The 15,462-nt window shown below is 40.4% G+C and overlaps 1 protein-coding gene across 2 annotated transcripts in view; it reads right to left on the bottom strand.

Moving 5' to 3' along the window:
* Window positions 1-15,462, bottom strand: part of foxj3 (forkhead box J3) — a 109,999-nt gene that overhangs the window by 4,077 nt on the left and 90,460 nt on the right. For both annotated transcript variants that reach the window (XM_015029780.1, XM_015029781.1), the window contains exons 6-9: window positions 11,305-11,433; window positions 5,449-5,623; window positions 2,022-2,429; window positions 1,384-1,485 (exon numbers count right to left, since the gene is read on the bottom strand). In XM_015029780.1, the coding sequence (XP_014885266.1) occupies window positions 1,384-1,485; window positions 2,022-2,429; window positions 5,449-5,623; window positions 11,305-11,433 (814 nt within the window). The remainder of the gene's footprint in view (window positions 1-1,383; window positions 1,486-2,021; window positions 2,430-5,448; window positions 5,624-11,304; window positions 11,434-15,462) is intronic.

Genomic DNA, 15,462 nt, shown 5'->3' with positions numbered 1-15,462 from the left:
TGAACTCAGAAAGTGAAGCATTACGGAGAGGAAGATGTGATGAAGATGACCTACAGGTCGCTCCGTGCCACGCCGCATTAATGCAGTAAGTCGAGCTAAATGTTGGAGCAGATCTGCTACGTTTGTTCTGATTTGATTGTCATTTTATCCTGTTTTCATAACTTTTCTGTCTGTTCATCAGTTATTTCTTGTATAAATGTTTTATTTTGTTGATTTTTTTCTTTCTTCTCTCAGGACAAAGAATGAATTTAGGTATTGTGCCAATTCCTGAATATCTACTCTGCCATGAATGGTGTTAAAGTTGATTAATGTCAACTATTTTAATTAAAACATTTTTTTTTATCTTTTGTTAATTTTTTTGGTTAAGACATTGCTTTTTGTTTGGACAATTTTTTTTAATTGTCCAAAAAAACATTAAGATAATTTCTGTCATTTTTTTAAACAACCGGAAGCAACTGATTAGCACCTCAAAGCTCAAATGAGCTCAACTCCATCGCTCTGTTTTCAAACCACACAGCCAAACAGATTTAAAAAGGAACGGCAAAAGCAAACGAGGTGGATCAGCAGTCTTTGCCTAGAGCTGATGATATATGCTGATGATTCTGTCACTGGATGGTGAGGTGTTGGCATTCTGCGTCATCATGAAACATACAGCAACAGTCTTCAGTCAGAGGTATCGTCAGATATGATGCAAGACTGACTGCTTCTGGAGAGTGAAGATACTTCGATGATATAAGTGAATGAAAAGGTTTTTTCAGAAAGCTGACATTTCTGTATTAAAATAACTTGTTTTTCCTCCTGTAATTATCTGATAAGGTGAATTTCGGGTTTACTTTAGTTGTAAAAAAACAAAATAAACCATTAAAAACTATTGAGCTGAGTTACAAACTGTAAAAAGTTTCACATTTTAAATCAAATTAGTTAGAAATGGGGTAATTCTTCATCCTAATCCTTTTCAAATTAATTGAATTACAAACAAAAACTATTTTTATACTGTTTTGATTTTTTGAAACTGGATGACAAAAGTCTTCAGTTTGGTGTTTTGGTCTCAACTAACTTTTTTTTTTTTTTTAAGGATAATTCTGTTTACAGAAACTTCATAATTCATTTTTTTGTCGTTTCTCTAGTTTTATTTATTTTGACTATTTAAAATGTTTTCCAGTTCCAAAGTTTATTAATTTGACAATGTGTTCTTGCATCAGTATGCCATTACCATTATATTACTTCAAAACTGTCTCAAAACAACAATGTTATCATTTATCCCAACAACTTATGGGACAATTTATCGCCCATTCTATAGTGACAGTGCTGTTATGAATAATAAAATCCTGAGCGCAGGTTGAAATATAAACTAATGGTGCAGGGTTTATTAGTGCAATGGACCTTGGAAAGGAGAAAGGTCGACATCAGCCCAGTTGTAGCTGCTGGCAATACGACAGCTTTCTTTCAGGGCATCCAGATTGGGGTACCACTCAGACCGTAAACCTGCAACACAGACACACAGAACGTCATGTCTGTAACTCTAAGAAGAGCATAAAGTTAAGAAGTCATAAAATCTAATTAAATTCTAATTAAATACTGGCTGCTGAATAATAACAGCTTTCTTTTTTATTTTAATTTTAGCAGACTGTAAGGTCAGATTATGCATTTTCACTGCAGTCACGTTTTTGCATTTGTACTTGCAGTAATCTGGAGCCAAAAGAAAGAGGAGACGTCAACTCATCTGACGGTCGAACAGTTCCTGGAAGTGGCCACTAGGAGGAGCCAGTGTCTATAAATCCTGCTGAAGTCGGGGCTTCAGCATGGCTTTGTTCTCCACACCAAAGGTAATAAATTAAAAGATAATTTACTGGTTAAGAAATTAAATTGTTTTCTTTGAGCTCTCTGGCGAAACGGGGAGGATCACCTCCAAACACGGTCATGACTGCACCTGAGCGCCTTCGTCCAGCCGTGTGACGGATTCAAACAAAGGGAAAACAAAAGCAGACGCCGGTCCAGCAGAAAGAGACGGAGGGTCTCACCTGTGTTGCAGGCCATCTGTTGCGGGTGGGAGAGGCTCTGGTGCTGCTGTCCGTGTTGGGAGGGGTGCTGGTTGTGCTGCGTGTGCTGGGCCGGGTGCGCCGTGTGCTGCTGCTGCTGCTGCGGGTGCTGGCCGTGGGTCGGGTGCTGGCCGTGCTGGGAGTGTGCGGCGTGCTGCGGGTGCTGGCCGTGTTGGTTGTGCTGCGAGAGGTGCTGGGCGTGGGGCGAGCCGTGGCCGGGATGGGCCTGGGCCGGGTGGGACAGGGGAACCTGGCCGCTGTTGTTGTGGTGGTTGTTGGGCTGGTTGTTTGACAGGCTGTTCTGAGTGTTGATGGTGCCACTGGGGGAGTGCTGATAGGAGCAGGAGGTGTGGGTCTGCTGGGAGTTATCCGACGGTATGCCCATCAGACCTGAAACACACACACACACACACACCGAGCTCTGAGGACACGCAAACAACCAGAGACTCGGGCAACCTCCCAGTTTATGACACTGCAAACCTCAATGTACCTTACTGGAATTTAAAACAACAGGCCAATATAAAGTAGAGCATCAAGTGAAAGTGGATAAAAATAAATCTAAAAACAATCAGAGGGATTTTGTTTTGGTGCTGGGTGATATAGAAATCCAGCTTTTAGCAGTTTTACAGTATTTTCTTTGAATAATTTAATCGAATTTCCACAACAGAATGACATTAAAATGATAAATTCTTATATCTAATTATCTTGTCATTAGGTTGAAAACAATATGCTTTTCTTTTACATCCATCTCTTTTTGCTAAAAATGTTTCTTTTTCTGCATATTAAAACCTAAAAATAGAAATAAAATGGTGGTTCCTTAAAAATAAATTTCCCATAGTGGACAGGAAACTTGACATTTTTAAATTAAAAATATAAAAATGTCCTATGAAAAGGTCATTTTGATAAGTTTATTTACCTGGACGGGGTACAAAAATTAGTCTTTAAATATGGCAAAAGTTGCAGACCCCTGGTATAACCGTTTCATATAAGTCAATATCAATAATTATTGATTAGCTTTTTTCATTTAAACATATAAAATCCTGCCAAACTAGTCACCTGACCGTTTCTGTTTTATCCACATGTTCCTGCAGAGATGTTGTACTAATTTTCTCTTTTCACTCCACACAATTGTTTGTTTTATTTTTAAGCAGTTATAAGGCACCGAACTGCTGCGCCAGCTACTCAACAGGTTGCTAGGTAACCAAAGAGTGACTCAGTGGGTTGATTCCACTAATCTTCCTGAACTGGCTGTTAGGTTGGTTGGGTGGCTAAAGTCTTTCCTCTGCCTACATCTCCCAGAATGCTGTGCGATTCTGGATCAGAGGTCAGTGAAATTATTCAACATTTTATCGGATCATGTGTCTATGGCGAGATATATATATATATAGATATATATCTATATATATATATATATAGCTATTGATTTATTGCCCAGCCTTGTTTTGTTTACATTTGTAGTCTGTCCCCTTTACTCTGACGCCTCTGAATAAAATCCAGTGTTCCCACTGCCTCCAGAGATTGTTTAATTTAATTTATTTCAAAGTAGGGAGCCAATAGGGGGCGCTAGGGGACCTCAGAAAGTTGGAGGTAAAATTAAAAAATACAAAAATAAATCAATATATTTTTAATTAGAATTTTATCACCATATAAAATAATGTTTTTTAATTAATATTATAAAATAAGAACACCAAATATCAGTCTGTAGATAAAAAAAAAAAAAATCAGTTACAGACAAACCCTACCATTTTTGGCTGTAACTGCAGTAAAAACCAGCCGTTAGTTTTCTCCTGCTTCATGTCTATTCACTACTTTGTGATAAAATCCCAGTAAGAAACATTGAAAACTGTGGTTTTGATGTGATAAAATGTGGAAAAGCTCCAAGGGTGTGAACACTTTTGCTAGGCCTTGTAACTGCAAACAATACATTTGAATGCAGATGTAAAAAGTGGATAGTAATGTAGTTAGGCTCTCTCTCAGTGTTTACTTTGACTTCTTTCAAACTCTGAGCAGCGAGGGTTTGAATCCCTCATGAAATCATCATCAATGCAAATTCAGTTTATGCTAGATTTTAATCTTTGGTTATTTCATAAAAAGTAATCAACTCAGTAAATATCTGAAAATAACTGATCCGGGAAGCATGTCAGGGGTTTTTAATGGAGAGCTGCTGCAGGAGCGTCAACATTTGAGAAAGACCAGTTGCCATTTTGTTGCGTCAGGGAATGACTCAGCTTGGGCTATTGGACGTTTCACAAGCTGGAGCTGCTGCTCTCTTTCCTCCTCAGAGTCCTGTATCATCTCTGACTATCTGGTTGTGCAGCTCTTTAAGCAGCACGAACATCTGCGCAGCCCGCTGCAATCATCTGAGCGGTGGGGAGGGGCCCTTAAGAGGCCCCGACCTTCACAGTTTTGGCACCGCGAACCCATTCCACTGGAGTGCTTTCAGAGCCGACTCTGGGCCCCGCACCTCCACAATCGCCGCAGGGGTGACAAAGGTGCATCTCTTATCGGTACAGAAAGCCCATTGTCCAACCAGGGAAATACAGAAAGCAATTAGCGCGGCACCGGAATAATAATGCGAGCTCATTACCTATTATCAAAGCCAGTGAATTAGCTCACTGTCCGCAGCGGCAGAGTGTGAAATCCTCCAAGCTCGATTATTTACGCTCTTTAATTGCAGGAGCTTGTCTGAGAGAAATTTCACTTTTATGCACGTAAAAAAAAAAAAAAAAAATCTGTGTTTTAACTAATAAAACACAGATGATAGATTAAAGCAGACTCTCATTAGCATGAAATGCATTTGATTTGTGAAAGTGGGTTATCCACAGAAAGCTCAGTCTGCTTTCCTCCTGACTCGCTTGTCAAGAGCTTCATGTTCATCAGTCAATCAGATTATACACAAAACTGCTTTTTCTTCTGCAGGGATTCTGATGTTTTCTTTGACTTGTTATCCATTAAAAAGATTTAAAAAAATAAAAAATCCCATCAATGTAAGTAGGAGTTTTTGGGCTGCCAACAAGCTCTTGCCCTCCGTTTGAAGCGCGACCAGACGCTCTTAACTTTCACGTAAGGGCGAAAATAAAAAGTAAAGAATTAACAATAAAAAGTGCAGTCATATCTCTTTATGTCCTGCAATAAAATATTTAAAGCATGAACTCTCAGACTCCAGCTCTAAATAAATAGATAAGTCTTAGCATTTCCCTGGCAAGAGCCTGAAAGTCCTCTGTAAAGGTTTGGATTAAAGCCAAGTGAGCCGAGCTGAATACCTGCACACTTAGAGTAAACCTCATTAGTTCCTAAAGACTCTCTATAGCCCCAGCTGTTAGGAACAAGCCCACATTAGGAAAATCGCTTCTAGGATCTTCGGCTCGCTGATAGATTTCCCCCCCAGCGCCCTGGAGAGGCTGCTCACCTTGTTGGCTGAAGGACTGCTCAAAGACAGACTTGTAAAGGCTGCGGAAGGAGGCACTGAGATCTTCGAAGTCTGAGAACGGGAGCTGCTTTTCCCTGTCTGGCATACTGTACTGGGACTGGGGGGGCTGCTGCAGGCTCATCGACTGGGACACGGGCTCCGGATGAGTGGTCACCTGGGGAGATGGAGGGAGACGAGGGAGACGCTGGGTTTAATGTTTAACATGTGAAAGGAGCTACTGCTGGAAAGATGTTTAAGCAGACATAAATTATATGTAAAAAAAAAAAGTAGAGCATGATATGTATTCAGCCGCCTGTAGCTGTGCGAAGGCTTCAGAGGTTTGTTAGTGAACATTTGTGAAAAACAGCATCATGATAAACAGCAGACAGGAAAAGAAATCAGGCTGTGGAGAAAATTTAGAGCGAGGTGAGGTTATAAAGCAATATCCTAACCCATAAAAAACATGTCACGCACTGCTGTTCAATTCATCATCTAGAAAAAACCCCACAAAGTCAACGTGAGCCGACCAGCCGGACAAGGAGGGCGTTAATTGGAGAAGCAGCTACTGCACAGCAGCAGGAGCTGCAGAGATCTACAACTCAGCTGGATTATTTAATAACTTTTAGTTTTGCACTTCATGAATCTGTCTTTATTTTAGGCCGACATCGACACCACACTGGTTTGGTCCGCTTTAATCAAACTCTGGTTCATTGGTCTAGAGAGTTTGGTTTGATTGGGGAGGTGTGAACGCGCAACCGAACTCTGAAGTGGACCAAACAAGCGAACTCTGGTCCGATTAAAAACCTAGGTCTCAGTTCAGCTGAACTGAACTCGCTTGAATGCCAAACGGACCAGAAACCGCTACAAAAGCAGGAAGTTGACTACAGCATTGTGGGTAAATACAACCAGAACAAATGCACTAGAGGGTGAAATGGCTCGTTTTTTATTTTTACAAACGACAAGAAAAATCCTATAACCACTAAAATCTGATGCCACTTCATTTTTGTTTACAGTTTGTGAAGAAGGACGTTGTGCTCAGAGTCGTCTTCTGAGGTTTTTGTGTCATTTCCTTCAGTAGTTCCCGGTGCAGCGCCACCACAGGTGAGGAGGTTAAAAGTTTTTTGGATAGTTTGACGTAGCGCAGTATGAAAGTGAATCTCACCAGGTGAAAATGTAAGAAATGTTGCAATTTTGGTCAAAGAGATGCAAGAAGAAATCCAAAATAAGCCAAAGGTAAAGTTTTGGTCTCATCTGCACATTATGACTAGATCGTCACCACTATGAAACATGGGGGCGGCAGCATCATGTTGAGGGGAAGTCGTTCTTCAGCAAAGACAGGAAAGTGAATCAGAGTTGATGGATTTTTGTGTGCTTCCTGCACAGCGAGTGCGGCGGTTCGAATCTGCTTCCTCCAGAAATATTCACATTATTCTGTAAATTTCCCTGCAGTCAGAGTGTGTGTGTGGGTTGTGCATATAAGTTTCTGTTTGTTGCGTTGTTGGAATAATTGTTGGTGCAACAGAAACAGAAAAAAACAACCTGTGAAATATTTCATGTAAATCAGTGATAAAACTCAATGATATCTCCATTCTGTGAAGCTGCGACCATCGTGTTTCAGGCTGAAGATGCGTCCCTCATGCAACATAAAGAACAAATTACGTACACCATAACAATGCAGGTCAGTGCTTACCGCCTTGGCTCACACAGCATTAAGAGAGCAACTCGAACGGACATAAAGCCAATACTCTGGTGGCCGAGCAAAATGTATTTAAAACAAAATCAATAGCAATACCTTGAACAAATAAGCAGGCATTTTATCCATGTATTTGTGTGGGCAGTCAATGTAACACACCGCCTCTGGGTGTGAGACAGAAGCACTGTTCCCTCCAGCTAAGGGCTTGTCTGAGAGATTCACCGCAGCAAAGGCAGCAACGAAGACACAGTCCTATTTCACACAGCAGAAACCTGACCTGTGTCCACTGTGGGCTCGCTTTACAAGAGAGGTCGTGTTCAATTTTTGATCCTAACATCTTCCTCTTCTAAAATGCGGACAGGCCGCTGAAGTGTGTGGCTCGTGGACTGGCTTGGAGAAGAGTGGAGAGGTGATAATAAAGCCAGAGTGTTTACTGAGAGCTGCCGCTTAGGCTGGGAGAGAAAAAGAGAAAGAGAAAGCAGGAGCAGGCGGGCGGGCGGGCAAGCGTGAGCGCATCCATCAGGCTGAGCCGATCGATGCTCGGCGCCTGGAGCGGGGAGCACTCCAGGATGCAGGGAGGACCACACCAAAGAGGGGGCATCTCTGGTGGGAGGACATCAGAGGGAGAGCTTCTCTTTGTCTGGCTTCCAGGAGCGAGCGCAGTTTTCTTTGTTTCTCTTAACCCCGTTCCTGATGTTGTACTCTCGCTCATGTCCACCCTGAACCTCGGTCTATTGCCGTCTGCAGCTGGTTCTTCTGAACAAAACCTCCTGGGGCTTTTCCATCAACTCTCACACAGGATACAGTCGGCTTTCTACGACTCGCAGGGTTTCGTTTTTAGTCCTTTTCGTGACCGTTGCTCTCTAGCAGATGACAACTATTGATCAAAATGTATAATTTACTACTCTGAACTAAAAAAACCCCCCAAAAAACCCCACTACAACGCAAAAGTTTTAATGCATCTTTAATTAATTTACGCGCTGCTTTCTTGCAGAGCGTAAATTAATTACGCTCTGCAAGCGTAATTATACGCATACGTAATTATACGCTTGCAGAGATCAATATTCCTTCAGGATTTCTGTGGGGTTTTGGATTTTGCCTGCTTTATCGCTCTTTTTTTTTTGCGCAGTTCCAGAAGTGGAACCGGCAACGTCAGGCCGACAGTTCCAGCTCAAGTTCGATCGAGAAATGTAAAACTTTGCTAAATTTTATAAGGTGCAAAGAGATTTTAAGACATATCTTTAACTTTGTGCACTGGCCTTCCACTATTTCCCCTGCAGAAACAAATTATTAATCAAACAGGATTCTCATCAGATTTCTTGTAGTCAATCACCATCTGCTGAAACAAAAATCGGCTGAAAGCTACTATGTAAAGCCTTAGATTTATTTTGTAACACTGAATGCTGATTTGCAGGTTCCTTAAGACGGACCTTAGCTTCTGGAAAACCCAATGAGAGAAACATACATTAATTTAAGTTATATTAAATGGCAGTTAGCAGCGATTTATTTCAAATTGTTCTTAGGCAGGGTAAGCTCCAGAAAAAGGACTGACCACCAAAACTAACAGGTCAGATCAGAATTTCCTGAGATTTATTGTGCTATTATATGTGAACAGATACTGAATACTGGCAATCAATTTAAAACAAATCTGCAAAATTCAACCTCCGTCAGCTCTACTTTGATTCTGATTTCTTTCATTGACATGTTCTTTTTCTTTCATTGACATGTTCTTTTTTTTTTACTGAAGTCTGTTGTCTTCTGAGAATAAAGACTGTTGGAAAGCTCTGATTCAGGACCAAAACTGCAACATTTGTTACGTTTTCAGCTGATCTGTTTTAGCAATGCACTGATCCTCTTTTTTTTCTTCCGATACTGATACAGATATCTGTGGTTTAGAATCAGCGGGTACCGATCCGATACAGAGAAACTGTGCTGAATTGACTTCAAATGTTTCTTTTTAAACAGAGGCATAAAAGTACTGATTTACAAATTTATGTGGTAACTCTGCACCAGTACAGCCCACTTATTCACACTAACAGCTTCACAAGCTTGGTTGAACATGTTATAACTTTAATTTGTTCAATCAGTGCAATTTGAGAGTATAACAGCCAACGTAAAATAATAAAGAAACTCAAATGGACAAAAACAATTGGTTGACCACCTTGGTAAAAAATTAAACTTTGTTTCAGCTTGTTCAGAAAGTACAATTAGGAATTATAAATATAATGTAAAATAAATAAATCATGACGTGCTCAGAGCACGAAGCATAGAATTAGACTGAATAGATCTGCACCTATGAATCGGGCAGATTGTCACAAATATCCGATATATTTGTGACATTTTTCAACATCAGGACCAATACAGATATTAATATTGGATCGGTGCATGTCTACGCAAAGCAGCTAAAAGCAACCTTAATATTAAACACATCATAAACAGATATAATTCATGTGTTCTGGTTCATTTATGTTTTATTTGCTGGTTCTGTCAAACTCCCACAGTGCAAGCTTCACCTCCATAAATAGGATTTCCAAGTAGCATTGCGCTGACAGACATTTTAAAATAGTGCAGCAAGACTTGGGAATAAGGAAAATGGATCATAGGACTGGTTGAAGGATAGGCTGCAAGTCTGGAGCTGGAAAAATAAAAAAAGGTTCTGAAAAGTTAAATATATCCAATATGTCTGCCTAGAATCTAAAACTTAGTGATGGGTGCAATAAAAAAGTAGTTTTTGCACTTCTGATGATTCGTTTCTCATTAAATCTTTCCCACACTTTGGTATACAGTCTCCTTTACTGAGTACACTGATAAAGTGTTTCATTGTAAAAAAAAAAAAAAAATGTAGGAGAAATTGGTTATGCGTTGGCAGTTTAGTTTGTGCTTTTCTAACCCGGTTCCTTTCATATCGAATCAGACACTTCATCTGCTAAGACATCGTTTGTTAGAAAGTTTAGGAATTTAAAGATAAATTTAATACCAAAGCATCTGGCCAAGTGGTCAGTTATGAATAATTTACCACCTGATAGCAGAAAAATAAAACAAAAAAACTGGAATCTTCAATTATAGGCCTGCAGCTCTTGCACTGGACCATAGTAATGTGATTAAAAATAAGTAATGTGGAGAAATAAGGGACAAAAATCAGAGCATCTGGCTTATTTATCCACCAATAGCAGATAAAAAAAACCTGAGAAATGCATCATTCTTCAACATGTCAGTTAATCTGTATGTCAAGTTTTCAGCTAATAGCGTTCACTGAATCACTACATTGGTAATGATTTAATAATATCTTTGATATTTTTCTCCAAATTCAACTAATAAAATAAATAAACCACCATTTAAGATTGGCAGTAATTAGTAAAATGTTAAAACTGTCTGTTAACTTGCCTGTTATTTGTAGAGATGTCACTGGTTCAGTTTAGTTGGCCTTTATTTTCTGTCTATTGTCTATTCAAAGGTCTGACTTTAAACATCCTTCATGAAAAAAGCCAGCAAGCGATTAGTTGAAGAAAACTAAAGGTTTTCCTGAAAGCCTGGTGAACTATAAATCAGCACAACTTGATATTTCCAGGGAAGTCTGGCTGCTGGGAAGGAAAATTCAAAGAAAGGAGGAATTTCTCAGAGACGTAAGAAATAATAAAAACATTAATGTTTAATAAAGTGTTTGTTTTTTTTTTGGTGGTAGCTCAGCTTTGCCCCAGTTTTGTAGCCAAGAGTTAACATCAATTTGTATCAATTTAAATAAACACCCATTTGTTATCATTTAAAGTTAAACATTTCCATGAATTTTAGAGATTATAAAATGCAGAAATTTCTTATCACTCGTAAAATATGACAGATATGAAACTTAACCACACTTCCTTAAAGCAGATTAGGATCCGGATGTAAAAAAGTACTTTACTTGAGCTGCTGGCAAATGGGGACAAAATATATCTGGTCATGTAAAAACACCAAAACTACATTTTTTTTTTTAAAAGGTGAAGGGGTGAAACGACCAGCATCTGCCCCGTTACATCGATGTGCTGCTACAGATGATTGTGATCCTGCGTGGCTTGTATCTCACGTTAGAAGAAATAACACAGTTTGAGATAAAAGCTGGCGCTTTGAATCTTTTTGCACTTGTAGAAATCTGTTTTCCAAACAGACAAATATGACATTGTTCTTACCGGTGTGTAGCTGTGAACGCTGCCCACACTGTTGAGATTGACAGAGGCTAGACTCTGATCAGACAGGCTGTTGTTAAGGCTGCTTCTCGGACTATCGCTTCCTTCCTGGTCTGTGTTGTACAACGCCACCTGGAAAACATAAACACACAAACGCATAAGAAAAGGAAGACTTTAAATAATTTAATTTATATAAAAACCATAAAGGCCTTTGGGTGTGTGTGTGTGTGTGTGCTTTTTTTCGGGGGGTACGGGAGCCACAGGGTGCTGCTTAACGCAGCCCACAGCCACTGAGGGGTTTTGTAAAAGGGAGTCTGGAAACAGCTGAGACATTCCCACCGCTAAAGGTCAGGGCACTGGCGATGTCAGCCACATCTGCTCACCGAGCGCAAATCGGTTTGGGACAGCTAACAAAGGATTTCAGTGCAGCCGAGACGCTGACCTTTCAGTGTAGGAGCGAAACTAGCTGAAGCACTTCAGGACGACAATCTTAATTATCATCTAAGAAGGTTCTGTTGCCCCCACCGACGCCTAATAAAGTGCTCATCAGACTCTGAGGACAACAGTAAGCACAATCCAGATAATGAATGTGACAAATCCCAGAGAGGTTAGCCTCTGTGCTGAGGTTTGTTTTGCCAGAAAGGAATGGCAGTAATGCACTGATGGCTGCTGCAGTGGAGGAGAAGAGCCTGGTATTTTAAGACTGGTGTGTGTCTGTGTGAGCCTGTCTGTGTGTGCTGATCCATGACTGAGTGCAGCATGGTGGCTTCTGCTCATCACTACGATCGGAACAGAGCGGGCTCTGTGCTGAGCACAATGAGACAGCAGCAGCAGAGTCTTCAGGCCGACCTGGCCCTGCCAACATCCTGCCTCCCAGCAGCAGCGGCGGTGGACTGAAGCCTCTAGTGTTTCTGCAGAGACACAGCGAGCTGCCACACAGCCTCCACAGGAGCTGGGGAAACCAAGGCAGCCCTGACTTCTTCCTCTGCTCAGACTGATGTTTGGCCCACTGACAAACATGCTGGTTCACTTCCAGGACGCAGAGTTAGAGCCCAGATACATTAAGCCATTAGAACGGAGCTTGGCTCCTGCACTGGTACCAGGGTTCCCACACTGTGTTTGTGTGTCAATATGTCCAAATTCAACATTACAGGTCTGGACGCAAGACAAGTGAAAGGACGCAAGTATGCAAGTAAAAATACATAAATAGGTGGAGGTAAAACGTATGCAAGTAAAAGTAAATATGTGTAAGAATGTGTATATAAAAGTATGCAAGTATAAGAAAGTAACTAAGTGTGCAAAAGTTTAAGTACAAGTGTAAGTAAAAGTAATTAAATGTAAATGTGAATAAGTAGGTGCAAGTATGTGTACATGAGTGTATGTAAACGTACTTAAGTAAAGGTACTTCTGAAAATAAATGTATGTAGGTGTGTGTATAATTATGTGTACGCAAATATGTAAGTAAGTAAAAGTATGTAAATTTACGTAAGAGTATATAAATATAAGTAGGTGTATGCAAAAGTATGTAAATTTACGTAAGAGTATATAAATATAAGTAGGTGTATGCAAAAGTATGTAAGTGTAAGTAAGTATGTGAAAGTATGTGTATGCAAAAGCAAGTACATGCAAGTAAGTATGAGCAATGGTAAGTATGTAAGTGTAACTATGTGTAAGTGAATGAATGGATGGATGGATGGATGGATGGATGGATGGATGGATGGATGGATGGATGGATGGATGGATGGATATAACAGGGCAGATGGAGGGATGGACAAAGACAGATGAACAGATACATGGATGGGGAACTTTTAGAAAACGAATAAGAAATAAAGTCTGTAAACAGAAATATTTTCCAAACTAAGTTTTTCATCCCTCATTATCCAGACTATGTGGCGTTGGGGGTCTAATTTGATACTTTTGCATTCGTTTTCTGACTGCATAGAAACTCTGTGGTACAAAGAGTTCGTTAGCAGTGTTCATTAGCGTGAAGAAGAAACTGAATGAGCAGTTGTGGATAGAGACTCGAGCACATCTACGTAATCAGCTCCACAATGCTAATCAAAAACACCGTGCCACAGAAACATAAATGTTGTTTAATGAAGTCATAAAACAGGCTTTTATGTCTCAAGTCTCTCACCACAACCTATTTTTACTCTACTCAACCATAAAGTGTGTGATGATTTGAAAAACCTCGCTGCTCTGTGGTTTAGTCAAGCCCCTGAGTCCCCTGAGTGAGGACACCCACTTAAAGCATGCATCAACAGCCTAACAGAGTCGCAGCTTACCCACAAAACGTACGAGCTTGCACTTACATACGGCAAAAACACTTAAATACAATTAAGTGTGCACACACAGGTAGAACAGCGCACATAAAACACACGCAGACAGGTTCATGCAGGCAGGAGCAGCGCCGCAGTAAATGCTGTGCATGGTTATTAGGCTACTGAGTCAGAGATCTATTCTTAGCAGTGAATTAAGTAAAAAGCCAGAGGTGTCTTTTACATGGAGGGGGGCTAATCTGCAGCATGAGACATGGATTATGGAATCAAAGCAAGATTGGCCCAGGTGTCTCCAACAACGCCAGAGCACAATCCCTGCATGCAGGACTGAACAGAGGAAGAGAGAGACGACAGACACGTGACAGAAAAGGAGAGGAGTGTTCATCTGTAAATAAGCCTAATTACAACAATCCCTTCCTCTGCTCAATCACCACCACACTTCAGTGGTGAAATTTCAACACATTCACAGCAGAGTCTTGGGTTCCCACAGAAGATGGTTTCAGAGAGCTCTCCATGAGAAGAGGACAAAAGGGAGAAATTTAGCATGGAGCGTCCTACAGACGACAGAACGAGAGCAGAGGTTCCTGCTGGTTCAGTAGTCAGCCTGCAGGCCTCTCCCATTGGCCTGTCGGGGAAGGAGGGAAGGAGGGAGAGAGACTGGAATAGAAAGACAAGAGAGAAAAACAGAGAGAGGGAATTCCTGTGGCTTGGCACGGCGCACCGAAAGAGGCGTGGCCTGTCGTGTGTTTACAGTGTAAAGCAGTTAGAAACAAGCCCTCTCCTAGGAGTTTGGGCCTCAGATCTGTTGCTCATTCTGTCTTCTACTCGCAAAAACACAATCAAACAAACAGAAGGAAAACAAAGAAAAACCTGTCGCTCATCAACAGCACAAGTGTCGGGTTATTTTATAATCTTCTTGCTCATCTGCGCCATTTCACTTCTTTTCTTTTTTTTCTTTTTGCACTTGGCGGCAGAGTCTGGGCTTCACTGTCAACACTTAACATCAGGGCTCCATTATGTGGTCACTGCTGGTGTTGTGGACTCAGAAAAAGTGTCATCTTCCCTTACTGCGTCTTGCAAAACTATCCATACAACCTAAACTTTTCCACGTTCTGTTGTAAACACTAGCTTCCATGTGACTTTATGAGATAGATGAAAAAAAAAAAAAAAAAGTAGAGCGTATTTCCAAAATAGAGACAAAATGGCTGGTTTGAGATGAAAATAAATGCCTTCAACCCCTCTTGTCAATGCAATCAAAGCTTTAAATTTGCTGAGACATGTCTGCACCACGTTCACAAATAGAGACTTTATAAGCAAATATTCTTGCGAAACAGATCAGTCAGCTTGGATGGGGAGTGTCTGACAATCAATTTTCAAATCTTGCCATAGATTATCTATTGGAGATAAGTCTGGGTGATGCTAAAATATTAGTCTGCTTTGACCTAAACCATTTAACTCTAAATCGAGAGACTTTTCAATACCACAGCAAAACAAATCCTTAAAACTTTATTAAAAATAAAAAACTTTTCCACTGGCCTTTGAAGGACACAGTTTAACAATGTATTTCATTTGAACTCAGAAGCTGAAATTTCCAAGATAAAATCATCAACAAAGTCCCTAAAAATCATAATTCTACTTGAATAAAGTTATAAATTTCTCATCAATCCAGACCTCAAAATCTTACATAGTCATCTTGCTCACAAAATTAGCTGATGCAAAGACAGTTTCTGATTTTTTTTTTTTTGGTCATTAATCTGCCGCGCACTGTTGAACCCAATACAGCTGCAATGTAGTGAGAAATCTGGGTAACACTTTATTTGAAGGGGAGTGAATAAGACTGTCATGACACTGTCATAAACATGACATAACACCTGTCATGAAC

Source organism: Poecilia latipinna, unplaced genomic scaffold (assembly GCF_001443285.1).
Source record: "Poecilia latipinna isolate Pla-1442-1.1 unplaced genomic scaffold, P_latipinna-1.0 Scaffold162, whole genome shotgun sequence".
Taxonomy (NCBI): Eukaryota; Metazoa; Chordata; class Actinopteri; order Cyprinodontiformes; family Poeciliidae; genus Poecilia; species Poecilia latipinna.
Note: the sequence above shows the minus strand (reverse complement) of the source record. Positions and strands in the feature narration are given on the sequence as shown.